This window comes from Hippocampus bargibanti, linkage group LG05 (assembly GCF_051943395.1).
Source record: "Hippocampus bargibanti isolate YZ-2025 linkage group LG05, ASM5194339v1, whole genome shotgun sequence".
NCBI classification, from domain to species: domain Eukaryota; kingdom Metazoa; phylum Chordata; class Actinopteri; order Syngnathiformes; family Syngnathidae; genus Hippocampus; species Hippocampus bargibanti.
Window position 1 is genome coordinate 16,174,131 of NC_142738.1, and position 27,867 is coordinate 16,201,997.

The 27,867-nt window shown below is 42.7% G+C and overlaps 1 protein-coding gene and 1 long non-coding RNA gene across 5 annotated transcripts; one reads left to right on the forward strand and one right to left on the reverse strand.

Annotated features, from left to right (window-relative positions):
• Positions 1-5,875: 5,875 nt before the first annotated feature.
• Positions 5,876-25,535, reverse strand: LOC148898070 (uncharacterized). 3 transcript variants are annotated; one of them, XR_016115039.1, is made up of 8 exons: positions 25,395-25,535; positions 25,042-25,148; positions 23,516-23,709; positions 21,634-21,787; positions 21,286-21,459; positions 16,069-16,212; positions 15,924-15,982; positions 5,876-6,495 (listed from the first exon to the last, which is right to left on the reverse strand). It is a non-coding gene; the product is annotated as an uncharacterized LOC148898070 (long non-coding RNA). The 3 variants fall into 3 exon arrangements; XR_016115037.1 differs by lacking the exon at positions 5,876-6,495 and having other exon boundaries at positions 15,094-15,982; XR_016115038.1 differs by lacking the exon at positions 5,876-6,495 and having other exon boundaries at positions 15,094-15,982; positions 21,634-21,838.
• On the forward strand, positions 13,799-27,867 carry LOC148898071 (lysine-specific demethylase RSBN1L-like). 2 transcript variants are annotated; one of them, XM_088996926.1, is made up of 8 exons: positions 13,799-14,694; positions 14,943-15,074; positions 16,160-16,809; positions 21,256-21,393; positions 21,660-21,802; positions 23,554-23,721; positions 25,013-25,142; positions 25,490-27,867. In XM_088996926.1, the coding sequence occupies exons 1-8, from the start codon at positions 14,187-14,189 to the stop codon at positions 26,762-26,764; spliced, it is 3,144 nt and encodes a 1,047-aa protein (XP_088853052.1). In that variant the 5' UTR covers positions 13,799-14,186; the 3' UTR covers positions 26,765-27,867. The 2 variants fall into 2 exon arrangements, with proteins under 2 accessions (XP_088853052.1, XP_088853053.1); XM_088996927.1 differs by having other exon boundaries at positions 13,800-14,694; positions 25,031-25,142.

A 27,867-nucleotide genomic window follows, 5' to 3' on the forward strand; every position in this document is an offset into this window, starting at 1 on the left:
ACCATCTCGATCAGTTGGTGAGAAGGCGGCCAGGTGGGCGGGGGAGGATAAGTAAAGGAGGAGGAGTGATTGAGCTCTTGAGATGACTGGGAAAGAAACAAAGAGCCAAACATTTTTGGAGGGAAACCGTTGGGAGACACTGTGGAGTCCAGGATGTTTCAATAGATGTTCTCACTGCTCTAATTATGACAGACTATATCTAAAATGTGAAGAGAACACATGTGCAATCCAATGAACCACTGCAGACAGACATGGCTGATTCACCTGCAGTGGTGATGGTGGGGGGGGGGGGATCATAAAATGTTTTACTCCTCCACATATTTTTTGGGAGACATTTTGAACGCAGCTACATCCTCAGTTACAAAGGGCATGCACACCTGTGCAAATACATTTTCTCATTAGTTGGTTTTGTCTTTAGATTGTTTTTTTTCTTTCATATTCATTAATGCAGGTTGTATGTCACAATAACAATTGAAAAAGGTTTGAAATTAACTGTATTGTCTCTTTTTTTAAACATATCCTAAAAATACGCTGTTTGCACAAGCATGTATACAATGTATCTACTGTATCAACTATAACTACCATAGTGTGTCATAATAATTGAAAAATGTCAAAATGACTGCCGTTAAGTATAATCAGAACAAAAAGGGGGCCCGTTGGTGGCTTTTTCCACAGAACTGCCTGTGCCAGTTTTCCTTTTGTCAGTTCCTCATCCCTTTTTCCACTAATCATAATAAGCCTCACACTGTGTCATGGTGACCATGGGGACCACTCAGAAAACTGCATGCCGTAATGTAAATGTATGCGTGTGTGTCACACTTACACATGTGACACATTATACATATTTCATATTTACTGTGTGCTTCTTGCTTGTATTTAATCTTTATTAAAGATCATTGTGTAGTTATTTAATTTCAATGTTTAAATTTTAATGAAAAAATATGTTTTTGTGCGATCATATGATGAAGAAAATGTTAACTCAGAACACCAGGTGGCACCATAAACGTCTGGGTAGCACCTTGGCCTCACAGTGCAGAGGTGAAAGGTTCGATTCCTGCTTTATCCTTCCAGTGAGGATTTTTCATGTTCTCCATGTTCCTTCATGGGTTTTCTCCAGGTACTCTGTTTTCCTCACACATTCTAAAAACATGAATGGCAGATTAATGGAACACTCTAAATTAGGTGTGATTGGCAGGGTGAATAGTTGTTCGTCCGTACGCCCTGCGATTGGCTGGCGACTAGTTCAGGCTCCAGCATTCCTGTGACCCTGGTGGGGATGGATGGATAATTCAGTCATTCATTCTTCATTCATTCATACTTTGAACATTGTCTCACTGTTGTTCCTGAGAGGGACCACTTACATTAAGGGATGCCCTTCCATACTTATTTGTCATGTCTTTATTTAGAAGGTAGTTGCGCAACGTGTTCTACCGGAGACAAATTCCTTGTGTGTTCTACATACTTGGACAACAAAGATGATTCTGATTCATTCATTTTACTCACCCTTTATCCTCACAGGGCTCACATGGGTTGCGAAAGCCTATTCCTGCTGTCTTTGGAGAGTAGGCGGGGAACACCCTGAACCGGTTGCCAGCCAATCTCAGGGCACACACATTTGAATGACCACCCATGCTCACACTAACACATAGGGACCATTTGGAGTGTTCAAACAGCCGACCATGCATGTTTTTAGAATGTGGGAGGAAACCAGAAGACCCAGAGAAAACCAAGCACCATGACAAGATGCAAACTCCACACAGTGAACCCAAAACCTCTGCACTCTGAAGTCAACATGTTAACCACTCGACTACCATGTTGACCATGGATCATTCAATACATTTCTATTTTTGGTTGTTTGACTTAATTTAATTTGATTTGGTTTAATTTATTAATTTCGTTTATTATTATTATTATTATTATTATTTATTATTATTATTATTATTATTCGTTTATTAATTTCGGTAACTAAATTCATTGTTTAATTTAAGTCTTCTTTTCCTTTCGGCTTTTCCCTTCAAGGGGTCGCCACAGCGAATCAGTGTCCTCCATCTTCAGAGGTTTGATTGGCATGTTTGTTTTGGCCAAGCTTTTACGACATATGCCCTTCCTGACACAACCCTCTGTATTTATCCGAGCTTGGGACTGGCACAATAAGACACTGGCTTGTGTCCCCTTGTGGCTACAGAACAAGCAACTCTCTGAACTTAATAATGGCTCCCAAACACAAAATGGTTATCGGCACAGCAGCATTCAAACAAAACAAAACTATACTCACCATTTGATGATAATGCTCTTAATTTAAGTAATTTGTTGACATTTTTTATTTAAAATGTATGAATAAAAATAATTACTTGAATTTCATTTTGTTTTTATTTACGATAATGTAGGCAATAAGCAGCCTCTGTTGTATGTTATTTTCTTTCGTTTTAATGTGTTTTAAATGAATATACAAAACATATTTGTTTTGTAAAATGTTTTCATTTTGTTTGAATTCGTATTAGTTTATGAATCTAAAGCATATAGGCGGCCTCTCTTGTCTTGTAAATTATTTTTATTTTAATGTTGTTTTGTTAGAATGTTTATATTTTGGACATTGATTGTTAGAATTTATTTTGTTGGAATTGTTTTCCGTGCACATGCTAAACTCACTGCATTTTGTTCAATGTAACTTGATTTAGTGTTCATTGACTTTGTTTTTATTAACTTCGAAAATAGGAAGTTTCTCTTGTGGTTCGCTAAGATGGGGTGTCTTACTTAATTCGATCTGATTTTGCTAGAATTAAATTTCTCTTCTTAGCGTAACAATGAGATGAGGGAAGCCTCTCTTGTGGGTTGCTAAAATCACTACTGCTGTTCCAATGTTTGGTTGTGTTGTGTTTCACTGCTTTGCTCCACCCAGCAACGTTTTATTTTTATCACTCACTTATTTATGTGTTTGTTAGAGGGATTTCATGAAGAAAAAATTAAAAAGCACAAGCCACTGCCACAAAACATAGCGAGGGAGTGACGTACTGGCCAAGAAGAACCCATAAAATATTGGTAGGGATCCGGCTAATGGTGCAGATCCGGGGAATGTGTTTTTCCGCTTGTGTTAACATTGCGACATCAGGCCTTATAGTTGTTTTCATTCATTTCTACTTGTATCACGCGTGATCTTATGGACAAAATATGCAGGAGGTGGGTATTGGATCTGTGAAGACGAGTACTTGGGTAGGACTGAAGATCATTTGCGTAGGTCCGTTCTCTGAGCACCACTTGAGTTTTAAGCCTGCCTGTGGTCACCTTTTGAATTGTTGTTTTCTGCCTCCTGGCTGTCGGATTGTTATGACGATATTGAGGCTGGAGACATTTTTTAGCTGTTTTTTTAATAATGACAAAGGAAACTGTTTGGCTATGAGTGTGGGAAGCGCACTCTTTCAAATGGAAGGTCAAATCAAAGAGAAACCTATAAAGCGTGGAAGAGAGAAACTGAACACACCTCAAGTTGGTGACAAAGGCACCGGTTGTGTTTTTTCTTTAATAACATTTACACTCAAGGTTAATTTACAATTACCTAATGCGTGACTATTTCAAGTAGCTAGAGAGCGCACAGACAATGATGTATTTATTTGTTGCCTTAAATTGTGATGAAGAATTAATTAATAATAATTTTCACAACACACAGCAGTTTGGAAGATCGTACAGTGGTGCACTGATCACAATTTTTGTGGCTGGTCACTGATCACCTGATCTTAAAAAAGCCCGATTTATCAATCCAGATTTTTTTCCACAATGAACAGCAAACACCTTCAATGCTCTGATCTTGTTTTATTGTACAAGATTGAACAATATCTGTGAGAAAAACACAATGGGTTAGCCTTGTTGTTGTCGTAAAGGCAAGGGTTTCTGAAACGACTTTGAAGTTCTCTGTGATGAAATGTAGGGAAAAAGATGCCCATTTCACAGTAAGATCAGAGCATTGTCATGAAATGGTCAGTAATTTTACTTTATTTGAATGCTGCTGATGACTGTAATCCTTGCTTTCATTGTCTTTTTTATCAAGCATATTCATCTTTATTAAGTTCATAGAGTTGCTTGTGTGGACACAAGCCAGTCTCTTATTGGGCTGGTCCTAAGCCCAGATAAATACAGAGGCTTGTGTCGGGAAGGGCACCTGACGTGAAAGCTTGGCCAAAACAAACATGCGAATCAAACCTCTAAAGATGGAGGACACCTATTCGCTGTGGCGACCACTGAAAGGAAAAGCCAAAAGGAAAAGAAGAAGTTTTCTCAAATAATAATGAAAACCTTGTTCGTCATCTGAAGGCAAAAGAGAATAGTCTGACTTTTTCAGACCTCTGCAGAGATAGATAACATCAATGGAATAGATCGGAATGATGAAACACTGGACATGATGTTATTCTGTCCGTTTGTGCCAATGGATTGTCTTCACATGAGATTAGGTGTGGGAGCTGTGCCTCCGGGATGGGAAGGTTGTGAATTTGGGACACATCGTCAGTAGTGCTCCAAAGAATCATTGGGTGTTTCGGCATTTCATCACTAGACACCCTCATCGATGGTGGCCAGCGACAGGTTGATCACGCCCGCACTTGTGTCCCATGCCCAATCAGATGTTGAGAAGCTGGTGGGGGAGGGGGTCTTAGGTTGCTGACCTATGAGCCCAACAAGGGTCCTTCCTCTTCATCCAGATCCAGTGGCTGCTTCTTTCGGAGAGTGATCGAACTGTGTGGCGCAGAGCCTGTCCATGGATGCCGAGGTCTTTTAGCAGTTTAATGGTGAAGGAAGCCACAAACCCTCTGCATCCAACTTCAATTCAACTTTCAATTGGCTTTCCATCCTCGCTGTTGCGCATCCACTTCGAGTTCTGTGTCGCGCAGCTTCTTGCGTTCATAGGCCTCTTCAACTGAGTTTTCCCATGGGACTGTAAGTTCTGTGATGTAGACAGCCGTGAGTGAAGGGGACCAGAGCACGAAGTCTGGTCTTAGGTTGGTAGCTGCAATCTCCGCTGGGAAAACCAATTGCAGGCCAATGTCAACCCGCATCTTCCAATCCCGGGCCCTGGATAGCTGTCCAACCTCTAGTTTAATATATTTTTAGATTATTTATATTTAGCGATCGGCTGATCACAATGCCCCTAAAATTCAGGAAAATGGTGCCAATACCGATCCCAGCCGAGCGATCGGTGCACCCCCAGCAGATAATGGTGAAAAAAGAGCCGTTCATTTCCACTTTTCGTTGGACTAGACCAAATATTAAAAAGTGTGTACATATTTGAATAAATAAACTACTGTACATAACCTTTTCTGATGAAAGTCTGTTTTTTTACATTCCATCTCATAATGTAATTAGATTAGTTACTGGTGTATTGGAATTACCATTCGTTTAAGCAGTGCAATATGATTTGAGTTCAGAGTGTTTTGCGTTCCGATTGAGGAAGTACTAAACTCGTACACAAAGGCACATCGGTTCTTAAAATAACACTCCAGACTTGTATACAGTCAGGTGGTTCTTTGGCAACTGTTGGGAGGTAAAAACCAGAAACATATACACACACCACAGCACTCTAACACACAAAAAATGTGTGAGAGAAATGTTTACACTATTTGGCGATGACTGTCTGAATAAAAGGCACCGTACCATCTTCTTGCACTTGTCCTCATTTTCCAGCAGACTTTGGGTGACAGGCAGACAATAAATTGGACTGGTCACCATCCAAGCTTCCTGACCGTTCTCAGAACTCTCATATGTCAAGTCATCCTTCCCCATTGAAATGACATTAATGCGTTGCAGACGACTAAGAAATACCAACAAAAAACTTGTGTTTTTCTTACAAGGAAACACAGAACTATTTATTATTGTGGCTTATTATAAAAGCAAAGAAATTGTCACGTCACTTGAGGCTCGAGGGCTGGGCTCGAGTGACGAAAGGAAAGCGGGGAGTGTGGATCCAAAATACACGGCGAGACAGATACTCGTATACAAAAGTCTTTACTGAGGCACGCATGAAAAAATGACAGCAGGATGAGGTGAATGAGGGAGATCGGTGACAGCTGATCTGACGGCACGGAAGTAGCAGGGTAGCTTTCAGAATACTCCGACAAAGACGGTATTGCGCGACCGGTAAATATAGTCAGAAGGCACAATCAAGGGAATGACAATCAGCTGTGGGAACCCAGGTGCGTGATGATGGGAGGGGCCGTCTCCATTGAGCAGCGGAGGAGATGACAGGAGGGGCGGGGCGCGCCCCGGGCGGCGACGAGATGTGACAGAAATATCCATCCATTTTCTAATCCGCTTATCCTCACAAGGGTTGCGGGTGTGCTATCCAAGAAGTAGATCTTTTACTCCGTGAACGCCAGTCGCAGGGCACGCATACTGTTAGAGAACCATTTGTTGTTGGAGTCCTTGAGGAAACAAAGTACCCGGAGAAAACCCATGCAGGCACAGGGAGAACATGCAAATCCCACGAAGAAAGGTTGGAGTCAGAATCAAGCCCTGCATGGCACGTTATGTTGATTATAAAGACATTAACTCATTCACTGCTATTCACAAATATATTCGGAAATTGAAAATATGACGTAGAGCGCCATTTTTTCATTCTTGGGTGCCGATAAAGCGCTTTTCCACAAAGGGGCTGCATTTCCCTTTTTTCCATGTTAGCACTTTGTTCCAGCTTCAGCTGTTAAAGCACTATATAAACCAATATGTATGTATTGCATCGTATTTTGCACAGCCGCCCTCATTTCAAGCTCTTACAACTCCAGACCCATATCATTTAGGAATTATGCAACTCTTTTTTCTGATGAAAGAATGAATGTTTATGTAGTCCTGAAACTCAATATTCTCTGGGTCTTGGAATTCAAGTGACAATGACAAAAACCCTGGAACTGGAGTGGAGACGTTTTTGCACATCTGCCAGTGAAAGAATTAAACACTTTTTGCCACATTATTTGCTTCAATTCAGAAATTGTGCAGCTCTTCATGTTATGCATTTCTTGGCCATCTTGGGACACTATAGTACAGGGGTGGGCAAACTTTTTGACTCGCGGGCCGCATTGGGTTCTAAAATTTGACAGGGGGCCGGGCCAGGAGCATTTGGAGGGAGTGTTTGGGCCGGAAATACTAAACCTAAAGCATTAAAGGACAACCGACGCCACCGGACAAGTTATGTCCATAATGTATAATATCACTTCAAATGACTTCGACTGAGCATATTTTACAAAGATTCCACAGCATATAGCTATAGTTTACGTTTTAAGACTTGCGCTGAATATTTACTAAGTTTTGTTTTCGAGTTGATGACGATGCCCATGTGGCGTCACGTTTGGACCGCCCCTGACCGAGAAAGCGACACACAATGCATTTTGGGTACTTTGTTTGGTCTGAAAACTTCGTGTTGATGGCAAAATTAGAAGGAAAACACATAAATAACGCCATGGTGAATCGTTGTGTGTTGCACCAAGACAACTATTTGATATTCGCTGACACAAATTCCCAGCTGACAAATCAACCCATTTCCAACGGAGCTTGGGCGCAATCTTCTGCATTTTTTGGGTGCTATATTGCTGTCATTGACGGCTCGAATTGATATGGGAGGACTCCTTGAATCAATTGCAAACATTTATGCTTTCCTTTTCAGAACTATTTGAATCATATTCATAACTGGATGAGTAACAAGAAAGCATCTTCTCTGAATCTGAAGCCATTGTTTTGATTCTCGATAAAAGGCAAGACGTCTTGGCGTGACGTCACGAACAAGGGTGTGGGACCTTCTGAAACTGACCATTTCCGGATTCATTTGAAGTCATTTTTATTGGTGTTTTTCATTTAACTAAAAATATCAGCCTGCCTGATTTGGGTATTTTAGATGCTATAAAACGTTTTTCTGATGTCAGTGGGAAACAAATAAAATGGTGCCGGTTGTCCTTCAAATGTAGTGTGTACAAACCTCATAGCACAGTAAGAATACTACAACCCAATTTAGTAACTGTCTTTCAAATGTGAAAAATATCCCTGATCAGTTAATAAATTTGCCTCAAGGAATATGGCGTTTACATACTATTTCGCAGATACTTGGAGGAGGAAATGGAAATAGATTAAAATAACATATGCACTGTGATTTATCAAGATTGCGTCTGTTTTTAATAAATTTTCATTGAAGGGGCAAAGTTAAAGAAATCAATATTTATTGAAAAATGGAATCACTTTCAACATTCAAAACACATTATTACATAACGAAATATTCAAGCTCAATAATACCTACTTGTGTTAAATTCCGCCAAATCATAGATGGTTTGTCCTGACTGCGCGCTCAACAAACTCTCGACTGACGCCCTCGCATTCACGCGCAAACAATACACGTGTACCGTCGCCGAGCACACAGACATAGGCTACCTGCAGTTGAAATTTGCATACTCGGCACGGCAGCCAATCAGAAGCCTGCTTCTCTCTTCCGGACTTTCGCAAGCGTTATAAAGTCGTGCAATTGCATGTCATTTTCCAAAATAGATGCACAGAACCTCAGCCCAGAAGAAAGATTCAAAAGAAGCTAACAACATATGTGACGCTACAAAACGTAAATTTACATTAAACCGTGACTGTAAAGTGTACGTAAGACTTATGAAAGGGGCTTAGTGGTTCGTAGGAAGCAATGCAAACGTTGCATTGTGCTCCACAATGACAATCGACTACTGCAGCAAAATTTATGGCCCTGCACATTTACCGTAAATTAAGCAAGGTAGCATTTGTCGTAGGTACATTGTTAATTTTAAAAAAACTTTATTTTGTGACAATGTTTTTAATGTGATTTGTTGTTTCATTGTTTTGTAAGTTGTGAAAAATGGGGCAGGCAACTTTTTACTTACCTTCCCTGTTGTCTGCTAACTTTTTGTCATGAGTTTCAGACACTGTTTTTACTATACTTTGGGCACGTTCGGCGGGCCGGATTAAAAAGCCTAACGGGCCGTGTGTGGCCCGCGGGCCGTAGTTTGCCCATGTCTGCTATAGTATATGGTTATGAAGTCCATGAACACAGTCTCAGCTCTTCAGTACAAAAGTAAAATAAGACATTTTTGCAAAGGAGGAAGAGGCCTGTGTTTTGTTGTTATATTACCCTATTTACACGTCCATTCCACCATTTGTGGTCAAATACCTTGACTTACGGGTTGTGACGCCATGAGATATACAGTACAATTGGGTAATTGGTACGTGCACTTTCCCCATCTTGTGTTTCGTACAGCATATATACGGCATTAGAAACCTTAGACTCTCTTCTTTTTCATTAATCTACTGAACCCGAGGGAAAGGCTATATGGTCCAGACAATGGATGGATGGATGGATTCATGGATGGATGGACGGATAGAATGCATCCATCCATTTTCCGTACCCCTTATTCCTCATTAGGGTCACGGAGGGTGCTGGAGTCTAACCCAGCTGTCTTCAGGCACGAGGCGGGGCCAGCCAATCACAGGGCACACAAAGACAATGAACAGTCACTCTCACACTCACACCTAGTGACAATTTGGAGTGTTCAACCTGCCATTTATGTTTTTGGAATGTGGGAGGAAACGTAGAAACCCCACGCGGGCCCGGGGAGAACATGCAAACTCAGGGCGGCTGGAGCTGGACGCGAACCGGCGACTTCTGCACTGTGAAGCCGGTGTGCTAACCACTCGACTACCGGGCCGTGGATAGAATACAATAATGTATAAGTATTGTGCAATATAATGAAATGGCAACGATTGGCTGGCAACCATGCAGTTCAGAGTGTCTCCTGGGTTGAGCTCTGACGCACCCTGCTACACGTGAGAATAAAGCAGATCAGACAAGAGATGAATGGAAAACGAAATGGGTGCTTGTAGCAGAGTGTCGCCATGGATCGTTCTCACTCAGTAATAGGTCTTCTCTGAGCTTTTACCCATTTATGGACAGCAGGTTGTAGTCCTCAAGGTGCCCTCCTTGTGAACATTGTTTTGAATTCCTTCCAATGAGCCGCATTGGCCCACTCTCTGTCCTGGCTAATGTAAACACTGTGCTCCCCCGCCAATAAAACAAACATTTGACCATTCGTTCAGCTTCCTGGTAGCAAGGAGGCCAATTCATCTCCATCCAAGCAATATTGTTGAAAAAAAGCCTGTGCACTTCCTGGATTACTCACAGACTCATATCTGTCTTTGTCCCACAGCTCATATAAGTACGTATTCAAACCCATCTTTTGTCTTTGTCACACACACACACACACACACACACACACACACACACACACACACACACACACACACACACACACACACACACACACACACACACACACACACACATATCCACCGAATACTTCATAAGGCTGGTCATTCTTCCATCATGTGTCAAGATGACATTTATTGGTCGCTTGAAAATAACGGGACATGTCCCGTCATATTTGGGATGGATTTGCTGTGTTGAGACGACACGAGATTAAAAACTGGTCAGACTGTGAGTCAGTCAATACCTTAAATACCTGCACTCACTTCGGACATTGGTGGACATTTACCAAAATCAGGAATTGAAGGGTAAGGATATGTCAGTGCTTCAAGGCTTGGTTTGTACGTACTGATTAGTAAACTTTAGTTTAATAGATGGCAATCATCCATTCTTTAAAACACAGTCCAGCTGTAACCTATCCCATCTGATTTGTAGACAAGAGGAGCGCCAGCCAATCATAAGGCATATTTATACAGCCATTCACACACAACTCATTCACTGCCAGACGTGTAAAAATGTGTCCACTCCAGTGCCAGGGTTTCTGTCATTGTCATTGGAATTCCAGGACCCACAGAATTTTGAGTTTTAGGACTACATAACATTCAATACAGCGTTAGAAACCTTAGAGTCCCTTCTTTTGTCAAAAAAGAGTTAATTGCTAAATGTTATGGGCCGGGGGTTATATTAGTTTGAAATGAGGGCGGCTGTCCAAAATACAATGCAATACATACATATTGGTTTATATAGCGCTTTAACAACAGATGAAGCTGGAACAAAGCACTAAATTGGAAAAAAGGCAAATGCTGCCCCTTCTGGGGAAAAAACAAGGCCAGCGCTTTATCGGCACCCAAGCATGAAAACAATTTCGGGAAGGGTGCTGTACGTAATATTTTCAATTCCTGAATACATTTGTAACAACGACAGACAATTTAGAATAACCAGAGAAATCACATAAAAGCAAGGGGAAAATGGAAACCCAAGAAACCTGGAGCTGAGATTTGCACCCAGAACCTAAGAACAGTAAGGCAGACATACTAAACACACCCAAAAATAAAACATAAAAAATACACATTCATATTCATATTCACTGTCACTTGTCCCTCAAGCGTGAATCATTTGTGCAGTAGAGTACAGTAATCACATCAACCAGGACTTTTGAGTCGATGAGCAACATTCTCATATTGAAGTCCAAGATGGCGCCCGAGTAGGCAGCCTCAGCAAGTGCTCTCAGTCCAACAGCACCGACCTTTCCGCTGAACAAAGCGGGGCTGTGAAGATGCTGCCCATCACAGGCGCAAAAAAGCACAATGGCCCCTTTGGTGTCCAGCGATGGCAGTCGAATGGCTCCGACATTCCTCACATTCAAAAACAGTACTGGCATATTCATGCTGCCGAAAAGGCGCAACCGCTCAGCACAGTCTCCTCCTTGATGAATGTTGTGGTCAAAAATGCTGAAAAACAATCCGTATCCATTCCACACGACGCACAACAACACAAAGTGACAAAAGAAAACACAAAGCAAGACAAAAACAACCCAAAAAAGCAAGGCTCATGAGAGCACTTGCTGACAGCTGCCTACTCGGGCGCCATCTTGGACTTGGATGCATGGCATGAGGAACCCGCGATAAGAAGAAAGGAGCATCAGCGCAGAGCGCCGATGCGTATGTGGAACTGTTCCGGCTTGGAATTGAAGCAGATTTATGTGGAACAGGAGATGTGAGACAATCTCTTTTCGTCAATGGATGCTACAGCTGCGTGTTTGCTTTCAACATTTAGCTTGTAGTCGACGTGCACATTCCACCATGATGTCCCTGATCCACTGGTGGAAAGACGCTTTGATCCTCTCCTCTTTAATCTAGAACTGCTTCATGTCATCACAAAGAGGGTACAGCAAGTCCTGAAGAATGAATGTCTCTCTGTGTCTTTGATTTGTCATATTGTCTCTATGCTGTCATATTATTTGTTATTTAGTTTTTTTTTTTTGTTGTTCTTTTGACTTCAAGACGGCGCCGCGAGAGTGGCTGCCTTTCCAGCAGCTCCTGGATTTTGTTTTTCTACTTTCATTCCTTTCATCGCTTTGCTGGTGTGAAATGTAAATTTCTCCACTGCGAGACTAATAAAGGCAAATCCAATCCAATCCAATTCATTGCAGGTCCCCTTTATAATCCGGTGCATTTTATAGTCCGGAAAATACGGTAAATGTTGTTTCACTAAATGGCAGAATGTGATGAATCTGTGTCGTCGCTTTTCATGACATTTATGTTTGTGGTGTGCAAACAGACCTCTTTTGTTAAATATTTGCCTCAGCTAAAGGAAAGTTGAGAAACAAAATTTAAATTACATAGGCCAGTTTGAAGCTCCCGCAGAGATTAGAGTGACATGGCAATGAATTGAGGCCTAAATCAGACTGTACCCCCGATTTTTTTAATTCACATAAATGTACTGGGGGCAGCACAATGGATGACTGGTTAGCATGTCCACCTCATGATGCAGAGGTACGGGGTTCAATTCCCGCTTTGGCTTTTCTGAGTGGACCAGTGACGTACAGTCAGGGGAGGCAGGTGAGGCCTAACTCACCTGTCATCATAGACATATCAAATGAAAAAACAAACAGTTATTATATCTATTTAGTGATTTGTACTTTTAAGTTGTTTTCCATTTAACTTCACCATTTTTGTTTAATTATTATCTCCTGCTTCGATTGAATGTCCAGTTTAGAAAATTCTATGTAATCCTCCATTCTGAAAATGAGGCCAAGCAACGCGAAAAAATGACTGGATGGTTGCACTTAACTTGCTAACTGTTTACTGTAGCTGGATGTCACTCATTCAAGACGGCGCCGCGAGAGTGGCTGCCTTTCCAGCAGCTCATGTATTTTGTTTTTCTACTTTCATTCCTTTCATCACTTTGCTGCCGTGAAATGTAAATTTCTCCACTGTGAGACTAATAAAGGCAAATCCCATCCCATCCCATTGCATGTAACTATGCTGCCTCCTTGTGACTTTGTGGGAAGTAGCATGTTTTGTTCACAACTAAGTTCAGCGCGTCTGTGGCGATAGAAAAAAACGTTTCAAATATTTTTGGAGCCTAGCCCAACTGTCTCCAGGCAACTCCAACTGCCAATCGCAGGGCAAACATAGACAAAGAACCATCCGCACTCACACCTGGGGGCAAGTGCGAGTGTTCCATCAAGCTGCAACTCATGTTCTTAGAAGATAACTTTGCTGCTGTGAAATGTAAATTTCTCCACTGCGAGACTAATAAAGGCAAATCCAATCCAATCCAATCCAATACACAACCCACACAGGAAGACCGCAGCCTGAAGCTAATTGCGCACCTCTGCACTCTGACCCCGACGCGCAAAACAGTTGCCGAAGGAGCCGCCCAGTCAACGATGTCATGAGGAGAAAATAAACACAATTGGATTGGATTGGATTGGATTTGCCTTTATTAGTCTCGCAGTGGAGAAATTTACATTTCACAGCAGAAAGGTTATGAAAGAAATGAAAGTAGAAAAGCAAAACACAGTACCGTACACAGTACAGTAATACCATAGTCAAAGTTGTTTATATGTATATTATTTAAAATATTATGCTAAATAGTTTGTCTTCATAGTTATTATTACTCATCCAAATAATTTATATTTAGACTGTGTACGGTATTATACCTGTTAGTTTTATGTTAAATTTTACTGATGACACTTTTATTCCACAGAATTTTCGACATTGCTTTATTAATGTAATTTAAGATGAGGGGAGTTTGAAAGAAAGAAAATGTATCGAGTTTCCTTAAGAAACAATGGCTTTCAAATCAGTCTTTCGTACAGCGGCACACTTCCGCGTTAATTTTCCGCCTCTTGTCCGTGATGGCGATGCATGTAAGCCCCGCCTTTTTTTGGCTCTGACGCACCAGTTACGTCTGCCCGTAAAAAATAGAAACTTCCAAGATGGCCGAGTCCGTGGACTCCATGCATTTCGCAGCGAACAGCCAAACAAATTCCCCCCAAGCTGTGTTAGCTAAACGGCCGCCGGAGAGCCGACTGCAGTCTTCCAGCGATATTCACCCACCGCCCACAAAGAAGATCCGCGTGGAGGAGAAGCGACCCAAGCATCGGAAAGTCAACGGAGAGGTGTGCACTGTGGAAAAACACAACGGGAAACCGAGTTGTGGGAGCCCAGCGAAATGGAGTTTCGGCCCGGCCAAGGCGAGCCACTCGGCAGCCCCCACCGTCACCGCAGTGGTGGTGCCAGGAGCGGCAGCAGCTCCCGCGCGGAAAATCTTCAAAATAAGCAACTTCCTCGCCTCGCCGTCCAAAGAGAAACGGGCGAAGGAGAAACGACATCGGGAGAAAAGCGGCGAAGCGCAGCGCTGTTCGGTCGCGGCAGTGGAGAAAGTCGTCCCCGCTAGCTGCCATACAAAGACCGAGAACGGCGACGTGAACACGCCACAGAGAGGTAAGTCCGATCGACCCCTCGCTATGCACTCTTTTCCACTAAAATACAGAAAAACCTCATGGGTGGAATTGAAACATCTGTTGAAATATTACATAACGGGGCTTGTGCCGCAGGCCACTGTGTGCGCGCATCAGGCCCCGAACGCAATACATGTGGACCACTCACTCACACGTGGAAATGTTTGTCCTTTTATCACTTAAGTATGGATGTTAATAACAGGCGTCACTTTTGGTGCCTTTCCCTCCTAGGTCACAACAGCAAAGACAAGGAGCGGGACAGCAAGCAGGAAAGAAGCAGTAAAGAGTGGAAACCCCATAACCTGCCGCCAGAACGTGACATCTCAAAGGAAAACGGGGAACTGGTGTTCCCTCTTCAGAGAGGTAAGCAAAAGCACCCCAGGTCACATCAAAGCCTGAACTCACACCATACATTCAATTACCCAATCCATATTTAGACTTTCATCACTTTGCTGCTGTGAAATGTAAATTTCTCCACTGTGAGACTAATAAAGGCATATCCAATCCAATCATTCCCCTCTATCGCAAGATATACATTCCAGAAGCTAGGTGAATATCTGCAACATCATGGGACCAGAAGATATTTTGATTGAGGACATTGAATGCATTCAGATTACGTAAACCTGCTTTCAAAAGTATTGCTTAGTCTTACTTTTGGAAAAAAAAAAATATAATGTATGTGTAGCCTCAAAACCCAATCCAGGGTCACGTTGCAGTTTTTTGTTGCCGCTCATCTGTAGATGTGCAGTGCTGATTCGCTTGGTCTTTTCCTTCATTGTTTCGGTCGCTGCTGCCATGCGGCAGGCGGAGTTAAAGTTGTTCGCCCAGTGCTGACCAAAACACCCCAGGGCTGAATGTAATTTTTTTCAGTTTCAGTTCAGAAACACATAAGAAGAACATACAACAACAGTATCTCTAGGATCACTGACTTATTGTTGGGAACTCTTCCCTCCGCATTAATTCAAATGACATGAGCCACAAAAGGTCACAATGGACTAAAATGTATAAATACGAAATGCTATTTATGATATTCTGTCGTCACCTTAGTCACAGTCCGTAAAATATTTGTATTTATTTTTTGTTTAACCAGGTGAGGCATTTGAGAACCGTTTCTCGTTTACAGTGCATTTCAAAATCGTATTTCACATCTACTATGGCAGGTAATGTGCAGCGAGTACCATCCTCTGATTTGTTGATGCCAACATCACTCACCAGGCCAGCCCTCATCTTTCTAATCCATACTCATTCGGTCGCAGATACGACAGTAGAACCTGTGGATGCAAAATGGACAGAAATCATACCTGCACCTCACATGAACAATTTTGAAAGTTGAAAAATATATATTTAAACCAATTACCTGATGAACTGATGGATAATCGGTAGGATCATACATTCAAAACATATTCAAATGGCTGCGGCCTGAATTTGTGTTGTCTTGTCCATCTCAGAGCCCAAAGAGAAGCCCAAAGTCACTTCCCAAGAAGACCTCTTGCTCAAGAAGCTGAAGAAGAAGAAGAAAAAGAAGCACAAAGATGGGGAGCGAGTCAAAGAGAGGCACGGATGCCCTAAAATGTACCACCGCTCGTGCCAGACTGTTTATTCCGGAGTGTCTCTTGGATTGTCCGAGTTCCTCAGCCGAATTAACGGCAACTGCGGCGGTGGTGGCAGACTGCTTCACAGCGCGCACCACCAGGACGCCGCATCTATACCTGCTGTGGTCAGAGAGAGACTGGGCTACATCTCACCGCTCCACTGCACGCCCACGCCGAGTCTGCCCGGGCTGGAGTTTGGTCACCTGATTCACGTGGAGATGCAGGCCAACGGAGGCGCGTCGGTGGCGCGCGCCTATACTGAGCAGCTCTCGGCGCTGTCACCGGGCGAGATGCAACGCTTCGCCCAGGAGTTTGTCACCTTATCGTTCAGCGAGGACGCAGCCCAGTCGGCTAATTTCGTCATGGGCATCATTCACGGAGCGGCGTCCTACCTCCCAGACTTTCTGGATTACTTCTCCTACAAGTTTCCTAACGCCCCAGTAAAGATGGAGGTGCTTGGGAAGAAGGACATCGAGACCACCACCATGGCCAACTTCCACACTCAGGTGAGATTTCAGCCTTCTGCGCCTCTGGTTGCAATTGGTTTTTAAATTGGATTGTATTCACCCTCTATCCAAAATGTTTTGTTTGGTTTCACAAATGTACATTATTAGATCTACACCGGCGGTGCCCAAGTTGGCTATGTTCATAAACGCAACATTAGCCATGGTTGTGAGTTACTGTTTGGGAGCGCTTATTTTATTTCAGGCAAAGGCATTTAAAAATGGTGTTTTGGCTGTTAATAAATGTGAGTTTGCTGACTAAAGCATGTTTAATCCATAATAGGCACTGCAATTTGTTAGCATAGCACAACAGGAAATCTTGTTTCATCAAAAATTGTGTTAATTCCAGTTTCCAGACACGATTAAATCCTTGATAAAAGCTCACCTATCACCACCATCCTGCCATGAAAGGGAGGTTTAAATCGTGTTTTTGGTGAAATCGTTTCACTTTGGGACTAATATTCAATGAAAGTCACAAAAATTCGCCATACACTTCATTTCATCTCTCAGTAAACATAAATTTGTACATATTGTTTAGAATTGCTGTATGTGTAGTGTATATCCCGTATGACTTGGCAGCAGACAGTTCTGTCTCATTTACTTAGGACCAGGAAAGGGGTGTGTGTGTGCAGTCAGCTGAGCTCGACTCCCATGCCAACTCCACAACCCTCCTCGGGATAAGTGGCGTTGGAGATGGATGTCTTGAGTTTTATCCACTTAACCAGCTCATGTTAATGGATCTTTCTTTATGACTGTGTCTTTTATTTTGTTTGTGTGTGGGAGGGGGGTATCTGAATCAAGTTACGACCTTTCATAAGGAATGGCTTGAAGATGATATAAAGCCCAGAACCTGTAAATATTCAGTTAGTTTATAATGCTAGAAGCAAAAAAAGTAATTGGACAGAAGTAATGTTTCCTCAAGGCTTAAATAATACAGCTACAGATTGTAAATAAGAATTTTTTAAAACTTATAGGATATTGTAAATGTACTAGGCAAGTATCAGTTCTGGCAGGGCCGCCACCATATGGCTGGGGCAACCAGCCAAATAGGTTTCATGTCTGCCTGATATTCGTTTTGTGATCATAATACAAAAAGGACAGCATATCGTAATTATGGAAGTTTCCATTCATTCAAAAGCCGTAATTAATTTTGACGTGATGTCGCGTAGCAGCGCTTTCGATTTAAAAGGTCATTGTTTGTTACAATGTGATGTGTTTTTCGTTCGCTGACGAAGCCTCTTGGATAGGAGGCGAAACGTCCGAAACCTTCACTTTTGTACAGATGACGGCTGAAGAAACCTTCTCATCAATGTGATGTGTACATCAATTTTCTTATATAAACACACTAAATTGTTTTATGACACCATTCTTTCGATTTTCCTGTAAGCTTTCAGTGGTATTTAACTTAAGGAAAATGTAGGTGTATTTTTAATTTTATATACAGTACATTTACAGTGCATAAATATCTTTTGACTCAGTTTAAAAAGAACCACTGGGTCAGTGTACTTTGGTTTTTAAAAAGCTGCACTTAACACTAATCAGCATATGTCAAAACCTGACACCCATTTTAAAGCTTTGGGTTTTTTTTCTCTCTCCATTTTCAACACAGTCATTCTGCAAAAAACATAGACTTTTCTTGGACAGCGTGCAAAGGTTTCAAGAACCAAGAATGTAAATTACACATTAGCACTTTCTAGATATATACGTATTACGAAGTTTCTAATTATATCCACGGTGGACCGCTTCAGCATGAGGCTCAATACGACTGCACTTAAATTATATTCTGGTTTAACGGCAGTCATAAAATGTGCCTCCTGTGCAGTTGCACACTCAGAAGGGTCCATTTTGGTCACACAAACCTAAAATTATTCCATCCAGAGGCCCCACTCCGCAAAGAACGTTTACCAAGGTCGCCCTTGTTGAGTTTTGTAATCAGATTACTTCATAGCCTCTGTGCACCGATGCGATGGTTCTCTCCTGGCTCTTCATTATTAGCATATTTTCTTCCTTGAGCTGATTTGCGATTCGTGTATGCCCCAAGGAGATCGATTTTTGTCAAAGTAACTGTGGGTGAGCACTTAGAAAAAACATCTTTGCCTTCTCTCCACCAGCTGTCAGAGCACTGGAATAGACTTTGACAAAAAGTCCTGGTCCAAATGCACTAACAAAAAAGAAAGCCTTCGATAGTCCCACAATGGGGACATTTGCAATCTATAGCAGCAAATTTGGGGGAATGAAAGGAAAAATCAAAAATTCAATAAAAGGTAATGCAAAAGTTGCATCCAACGCTCTTATTTTTGTTGTATTCAAAATTGTAAAAACTCCCAATGAGACTCAATGCTAATTCAAAATTTTGCTGTCATGTGGCACAATTGAGATACTCATCATGACATTCAATGTCGAAAAAACGCACACTGAATCCGATATTTCAGCGCTAATTCGGATTTGAACGATTCAAGATTTTTGTTTTTTTTTTCCATTGTCAATGTCGGTGAATGAATGCCACAATTATTCATCAGCAGCGCACTGCGGTTCCCCAAACTTCTTTGCGCCACAGACAGGTGTTTTGTTAAAACGTTTCGATAGACCAGCGCAGAAGCAAATGAAATCAAACAATTAGTGCAACAGCAAAAAATTATTCTGAATTTTGTTTTGATAGTACTCCATAATTCTCAGAAGGCGCACAGCTCTCATCTATTTTTATTTGCTCTTCTGTCTTCTGTTCTCCTAAATTACCCGCTCAACTCTTACTCTCTAAAATCATTCTGCGGGACTAATCTGACCCAGAGTTCGGAGTGGTCAAACACAGGACTTGTGGCCCGATATGGGGTCCAATTCGGCACCCGCAGAATTTTTGAATTATTGTCAGTGAAACGCCATCAAGTCATTTCTTCCATTTTCTATTGCGATTGTTGAGGCCACTGACGTTACAGGCATATAAAATAGCCATAATTGTGGTGTCACAGTGATGAGACACTGAAAGTCAATAAGGAGTTTCTTGTGTTGAGAAAGGAAAGGAAGCGAGAGGAAGAATAGAAGGAAAGAAAAGAGATCATTAAAAATGGGAGAGGGAAAGGACCTGGGAGTGGCGAAAAGATAAAAAGAAAGGAGAGTCAAAACAAATTAGTTCAATAGTACATGCATCAGATGTTAAACAGGAGGGTGAAATATTTGTTTATTTTGAGTTAATTTTTTTTTTAATTTTATTTTACTCATTTTGGATATGTACAAACACAGTGACCAAGATGTAAATGATCAGAAGCAAGTTGCTCATTTTTGTGACAAATCTCCGGTTGTCCATGATTCATTTTGAAACGGGATTTATCATTAAATATGAAGATTTTCCAATTGTACATATGGTAAGCAGGAAGTTGTTAATTAAATATAGATACATTAATAAATTATGCTCTCATTTTACTGTTCTGGTCCGCTTGACATCAAAGGTAAGGAGCAAGCAACTTCTGACCTTTTAGGTGTTTGACACCCCTGTTCATGTTGAGGTGTTCCCCATTTAATGTACCCGTGGTGGGGCGTAACAAGTGAATTTTGGGCTCAAATTCAAATTTTTGGCGCTGTTAGTAATCGACCCATTACCCGGTGTTTTCACTTTCCTTTGGAGCGCGTAAATGTCGCTCAGGTCTTTGCCCGCACGTGCTAACCAATACCCAATTGTTACTCAAATGATTGAAGAATCAGAAGGGCCACTCTACGGCAGTGGTTCTTAATCTTGTTGGAGGCACCGAACCCCACCCGTTTGATATGCTCATTCACCGAACCCTTCTTCCAATGACTGTGCCTACTAACTGCAGTCTAGACTGAGGGGTGGACCTCTGTGGCAGAAGATCCACCGAACCCCTGAGACCGACTCACCGAACCCAGAGGGTTCGATCGAACCCAGGTTAAGAACCACTGCTCAACTGCGGCCACCACATGACTTGATTGGGCCACCTGAAGTTCACTTTTGTTGGCCTGACGGGGATGCCACTTATTCCTCAGATCTGACTAATTCGGAGTATGTTTGAAACGGGGCTGCCTATCAGTCAGTCTAACAGCATCACATCCTGTCACACTGCAGCACTCTTTTCACTCTTTCCCCCTTCAACATATGTCAGCACTTTCCCCTCCTCGCTGATGAAACACTCCACCCAAACTGTAAAAATGTTCATCTGAAAGTCTGACAGTATGAATATGCACATGAATAATTATTCAAATGTATGGTGGCGCCACCTGTGCTTGTAGGATCCAATTTTTTGAGAGCATGAGAGTGACAACAATACTTTTCAAAGCATGTTTTAAGAAACATGTTAATGTGTTCTAATTTGGATCCAGTCTACTTTCTGATATGTAAACGAATCGGGAGTGGTGCTCTAATCCATTGGCACCACAGTGAACTAAAGTTAAGCTACAACATCTGATGCATGTCCCCGTGTCCTTTCTCCCACACCCAAGGTGAAGCGGACATACTCCCAGGGAACGTACCGGGCCGGGGCCATGCGGCAGGTCAGTCTGGTGGGCGCCGTTGATGAAGAGGTCGGGGATTACTTCCCCGAGTTCATCCGCATGTTGGAGGACTCCCCCTTTCTGGAGGTAGGCCTTCGTTCATTCCAGTCAAGTTTCCAGAGATTATTTGGTACATTGCAATGGGAAATAAACCTGGGGAGATTTCGAAAGAATCAGGATAAATGCCTTTAATTTAGTATATTGTTTTATTTGCAACCCTTCCAATAAAAAAAAAAAAACAGTTCCCATGAAATGTTTTCACGCTTGAATATCTTTGGCATTTTCCCACCCTAAAGTGGCAACAAAATGTCTGCCACGTTTACTCACTTGATTTGTATTTGTTTTCCCCAAAGCGGACTCTGCCTTGGGGAAGCTTCTCCAGTCTGCGGCTGCAAAGCCCCACGGAGAGCGACGACGGTCCCATCATGTGGGTCCGACCGGGAGAGCAGATGATCCCCATGGCCGACATGCCCAAGTCTCCCTTCAAAAGGAAAAGGTGCGTTCACCTAGATGCTTCCAAAAGGGGATTTCCCTGCGAAGTTCAGGTGGTGGTGTTTTGAAAAGTACGCCAAAGTAGAAACTTTGCATGACAGTTTTGTGGCTTTAATTTGGAATTAAAGATTTTGTTTGGTCCTCAGCTGACATCCATGCAAAAAACTGCTCTCCTTGTCCACATGTGATGGCATAAAAGTAGATCAAATATGAGTGCTGGAATAAAAGAGATTTCTTTTTTTATTCCCAAATATCTGACTTCCGGATCTAATCTTTGCAGCTACATCAAAATCTAAAACAGATCAATACTCAACTTGACTGTATTTATACAACACATTCAAACAATGATTAGAGTATGGATGGTAAATACAGTAGGCAGTGTCTGAAACTCATGACAAAAAGTTAGCGGACACCCGGGCAAACAACTCTGAAAAGTTGCCTGCCCCATTTTTCACAACTATAAACACTAAGACAACTAATCGAGAAAAAAAAACATTGTTGTGAAATATAAAGGATTTTTAAAATGAAATACCTACCACAAATGCTCCCTTGCTTAATTTATGGTAAATATCCTTTGCTGAAGATTTTGCTCCAGTTGTCCTTTGTTGTCATGGTGCACAATGCAATATTTGCGTTGCGTTGTCTGCTCAAAGCCACGTGGCCTCTTTCTAAGCGGATTTCAAAACTCAAGTACACTTTTCAGTCACAGTATAGTCCGAAGCACGAAACAGGCGCACGGCAGCCAATCAGAACCCTGTTTCGTGCTTCGGACTATACCGTGACTGAAAAGTGTACTTGAAAGTTTTGAAAGCTTTGAAAGAGGAGTCCACGTGGCATGTAGCGGTTTGCTTGTAGCTTTTGCTTTATTGAATAATATTTATTGTAAATAATCTGTTTTTTTTTCTTGAAGAAGTTGTCGTCCACCCGAGCCGAGCCGAGACGTTTTGAAAGTTGTACGCCCGACGTAAGAGTTGTACGCTCCGGGCAGACGTTATTTCAAACACTGACAGTAGGGTATAAGGCGCACCCCAAAACCTTCATTTTCCTCAAAAGATGACCTTGGGCCTTATGCACAAGTGCGCCTGATATGTGAAGTCATATTGAGTGACACCAGGTCTCGCAACTACTGTAAGCAGCCACCAACTCCATTTCCTCCCTGTAGAAGAAGTAGTGCGTAACACCAGCCTCACTTCCGCCTAACATCCGTAATATTGACTCCCTCCCTATTTTCAAATCCCACCTTAAAACCCATCTGTTTAAAATTGCTTTCAATGTTGAGTTCAATCTGCTATTTTATTATTTATCATTTTACTTGCGGTTTTATTGTTGTGTACTTTGTTTTTACTGCAAAGTGTCCTTGGGTGTTTTGAAAGGCAGTAAATGTATTATTATTTCTGTAGAACCTTATAATTGGATTGGATTGGATTTGCCTTTATTATTATAATGTGGTGTGCCTTATATTTGGAACACTTTTATATACTGGGTTTTTATATTATATTTGGAAAACATTTTTCATTTATTGAATGTGTGCCTTATAAATGGAAAAAGTTTGAAAATACACCATTCATTGGGTGTGCGCCTTGTACTCTGATGCGCCTTATACACCGGAAAATACGGTACTTTATGAAACCAGGCAATTTCCGTACATCACTTCATGATTATGAATTTGTGCACCACTTATATTTGTCTCATATTTGTAATATTGGGTCACATTTACCTGGTCTCTGCTTAACATTATAAAATGTTGCCTGGCAGGTCCACCAACGAGATCAAGAACCTACAGTATCTGCCCAGAGCCAGCGAGCCCCGCGAGATGCTTTTTGAGGACCGGACGCGAGCCCACGCCGATCACATTGGGCAGGGCTTTGAGAGACAGACGACCGCCGCTGTTGGCGTGCTGAAGGCCGTACGCTGTGGAGAAGAGTGAGTGCAAATGCTTTTACACAGGTTGCAAAAATAACAATTCACAACCACTTCATTCCAACATCCTTAAAAAGAATAACAATATATCATTTACATTTAAAATATTCATTTCCTTGAAATTCCATTACAATTAAGTTAATAAAAATTATGAAATGATTTGATGAACTCATTCACTGCCAGACGTGCAAAAATGTGTCCAATCGTGCCAGGGTTTTTGTCATTGTCACTCGAATTCCAGGATCCACAGAATATTGAGTTTTAGGACTACATAATCATTCAATGCAGCGTAAGAAACCTTAGACTCTTTTCTCTCATCAGAAAAAAATGAGTTAATTCCTAAATTATATGGGTCTGAAGTTATATGTGCTTGAAATGAGGGTGGCTGTCCAAAATACAATGCAACACAAATACAGTAAAGTCTCGTTATATCGATATCGGATATATCGATAGTCCCGGTTATATCGATACTATTTATATGCACGCACAGAGAAAATTACATGCAAACAGGGTCGGATATATTGATAGTCCCGGTTATATCGATATTTCTTCGGACTCCCTTGAATATCGATATAACGAGACTTTACTGTATATGTATACAGGTAACATCCGATTTATGACCGGCCTGACTTACGACCACCCGTAACTTAGGACCACGACCTCCAGACTTTTTTTTTTTTTTCCTTTTACGCCTGGCACCGCAACGCGCTAGCAGCCCGGCAATGCGTATGACAATTTTGGCCAGCCAGCTAGCATCTCACTCTCACACAGCAATCAACCGCATGATGGCACTGGAGGAGGAAATGTCCACTGACACCGGCCGCGGCCAGGACGAGAGCCGACGCGGATGGGCAACGAGGACGCCGCGTCGGGCCCACAGCCCGCGCCGCCGCCGACTCTTTGAGACAGTTCGTTCTGCTTCGGGGCGAGGTGGCGGGTGGGGCGCATCGGCGGAGAGTGGGGCAAAGCCGGGGAGAGGGCGACCGGTAGGACACCGGCGACCCAGGCCCACACCCGCCCGCCCCGTAGCGTCTGAATTAGGTCGTTTGCAAGTCATTTAGCACAGAGTCTCTATTCAATCTTCATTTGGAATGGATTTCGACTGACGACCATCTTAACTTATGACTGTTTGGTCGGAAGGGAACCCGGTCGTAAGTCGGATGTTACCTGTATTTGTAAGACACATTAAAGAAGTGCCCCGATAAATTCCTAACTTGTAGAAGCCATTTGAGGAAATGCATTGTTTGTGCTGTGCTGCCACATGTTCCCGCACGGCTTTTGTGTGTTCATGCAGAGGATGTTTGTGTTGCAGCAGCGACACACCTGCGCGCATCACCAAAGACGTGGTGTGCTTTCATGCCGCAGACTTTCCAGAAGTGGTCATGAGGCTGCAGTTGGACCTCCACGAGCCGCCGCTGTCTCAGGTACGTCTGCATAATAAGCACAAATTGGCTACCAGTCCCATCGTAATAATGCTAAAGTTGTCCTGTGACAGACAACACGTTTTGGCCTAGTTGTTGGTTTGTTCAAGATGATTTCGCTCACTATGTTTGGAAGCTTTACCTCTTTGGGAAGTTGAGATGTATGCCGTCTCAAACTCTCAGTTGTAATGTCATTCAATGGAGTATTGGCTTTTTAAAAAGATCATGTATACGAAGAGTGGACTGCGCGCAAACCTTTGATTGAGTGTGTCTCCAGAAGGCGGGTTCTTCCTTCACATGTCTGTGCTCAGCAACGGTCTTTAAAACCGGTCGGTGTTTTGGATCCGCAGTGCGTCCAGTGGATTGACGACGCCAAGCTGAACCAGCTGCGCCGAGAGGGCATTCGCTACGCCCGCATCCAGCTCTACCACGACGACATCTACTTCATCCCCAGGGGCGTCATCCACCAGTTCAAAACGGTGTCGGCTGTTTGCAGCTTGGCCTGGCACATCCGACTCAAACAGTACCACCGGCACGAAGTTGCGGAGGAGGAATTGGAGAAGTGTTCTCCTCGTGACGTCACGCTGCAGATCAAGGAGGAGGAGCTCGAGGAGAAGGTGATGACATTGGAGGAGGAGCTCCCTTCACCACGGCCCTACAAGGAGGAAGCGGAGTCGCCCGTGCTAATGGAGGACAAGGTGCAAGAATTGACAAAGGAGCAGGCGGAACAATGTCCAGGGGAAGTTCAGCAAGAGGTAGGCGCCTCCTTTAGGCCACCGCCCATCAGGAAGGACAACAACAGCGAGGAGGAGAGGCTCCACAAGATTGCCAGGAAGGAGAAGGCACGGTGGGAGAAGGAGGACACGAGTAAAGAGGAGAAGGAGAGGTGTAAAGAGGAAAAGGAGAGGAGTAAAGAGGAGAAGGAAAGGGGTAAAGACAAAGAGAGGACGAAAGATGAGAGGGAAAGGGGTAAAGAGGAGAGGACTAAAGAGAAGCAAAGGAGTAAAGAGGACAAGGAAAGGACTAAAGAGGAGAAGGATAGGAGCAAAGAGGAGAGAAAAGACAAGAATAAAGACCGGGAAAGGAAGCATAAAGTCAAGGATAAGGAGAGAGAAAAGGTTAAGATGGATATAACGCTCACGGCGAGGAAAAAGGAGTCTGGAGGTGGCGGCGTCACACTTTTGTCTCTCAACTCGCGGTCCGAGGAGGCGCGAGATGGCTGCAAACACAAGTCATCGCAAGGTAAGAAGGAGAAAAGTGGCCACCGGTCAGACGCTCTCACATCCAAATCCGACGCATCGGCACCTAAGTCGGACCCCAAAGCCTCGCCCCTCAAGCTTACTCCTCTCAGGCGAGACGGCAAGAAAGAGGAGCCCAAGAAGCCCCCCAGGACGCTCATCACCTTTGACCTCTTCAAGCCCATGGAGGCCCACCAGACCGTGGCGCTTTCTTTTAAAACTCACCATCACCAACATGGCAGCGGCAAGCCCACAGACAACCGGACGCTGATTCCCTTCAAAGGGAGCAAAGTGAAAAGCGGGCCGCCGCTTGCAGACCCCCAAACGCAACAGCAACACTCGGCGCTTAAGCAAACACTCAAAACACACAAAGACTTTCTCATTTGAATGTCGCCCACTTTTTTGGGTGAGAATTGCCTGAGTGCACGCGCGCGCACACACTCCTAGACTACCCAGAAAAGCTTTGTTTTGCTTTTGGGGGGAACCTAAAATGCACTAGCAACTTAAAACCAGGTGAACTTAGTTCGACCTTCAAGCTGAATGGATGTTGCGCTTATGACCATCTTAGGTCTTCCACTGCAATTATTCTCCCTGACTCCTCCAACCTGCTGATGCCATCATAAAGCCAGTAGCATCTTCATCACCTCGTCTTGAGACTGGCCACCGAAAGGTACCAAAAACTGATCTGAATGTTGCCACTGAGGTCCTTGTTCCAGAGCAGCCACTTGTGCAAAAAGTATCAAAACTTTCAACAGGTTTCAAATCAAGTTCTCCCGTAAGGTTAGTGTGTTTTGTCCTCAACACCCCCCCCCCCTTCCTCCTCAAACTCAATACAGTGTATCACAAACGTTTTGTGGCTAGTGTACGCTCAGGATGCACTCCCACATATTCAAACGGAGGAAGATGAATGTGAGTCAAATCGCTCGCTCCAAATTGTATTTGTTCAGCGAATGTACGCGTCTGTCGGTGCCTATTCACTACTTGGCATTTTTTTAAAGAACAGCCACTGAAGGTACCTGCCATTCAATTTCAAAGGAACGTGCACCCACACACCACAATTAAATTGCTACACAATAATGAGCATCTACTGAATCATGTTTGCCCATGTTTTTAAATTGTTTGGGTTTCAAGCACTCTCCAAATGTTGATGCGTTGGGGTTTTTTTTTCAAATGGGACTTCCAAGCCAACACTGAGCTGTAAATTATTCTGTATGTACCAAAAACTGTACAGCATAAAGAGATGTTATTAGCACCACATGAGGAAATGTATACAGAAATTGCATATATTTTTTTGTAAGACGAGTTTTATTTTCCATAGAACTTATTTATATCATTTAACTGTCTTGTTTTTATTTGAGGCCGATGTACATGGACCAGGTTGTCTTTTTGGTGTTTTTTTTTAAGTGTAAATACATTTTATTTCCTAAGATAAAAGACTTGGTAGTGTGATTTATACTCTGGTCGGAACCTCAATAAATGGTTCAAAAATA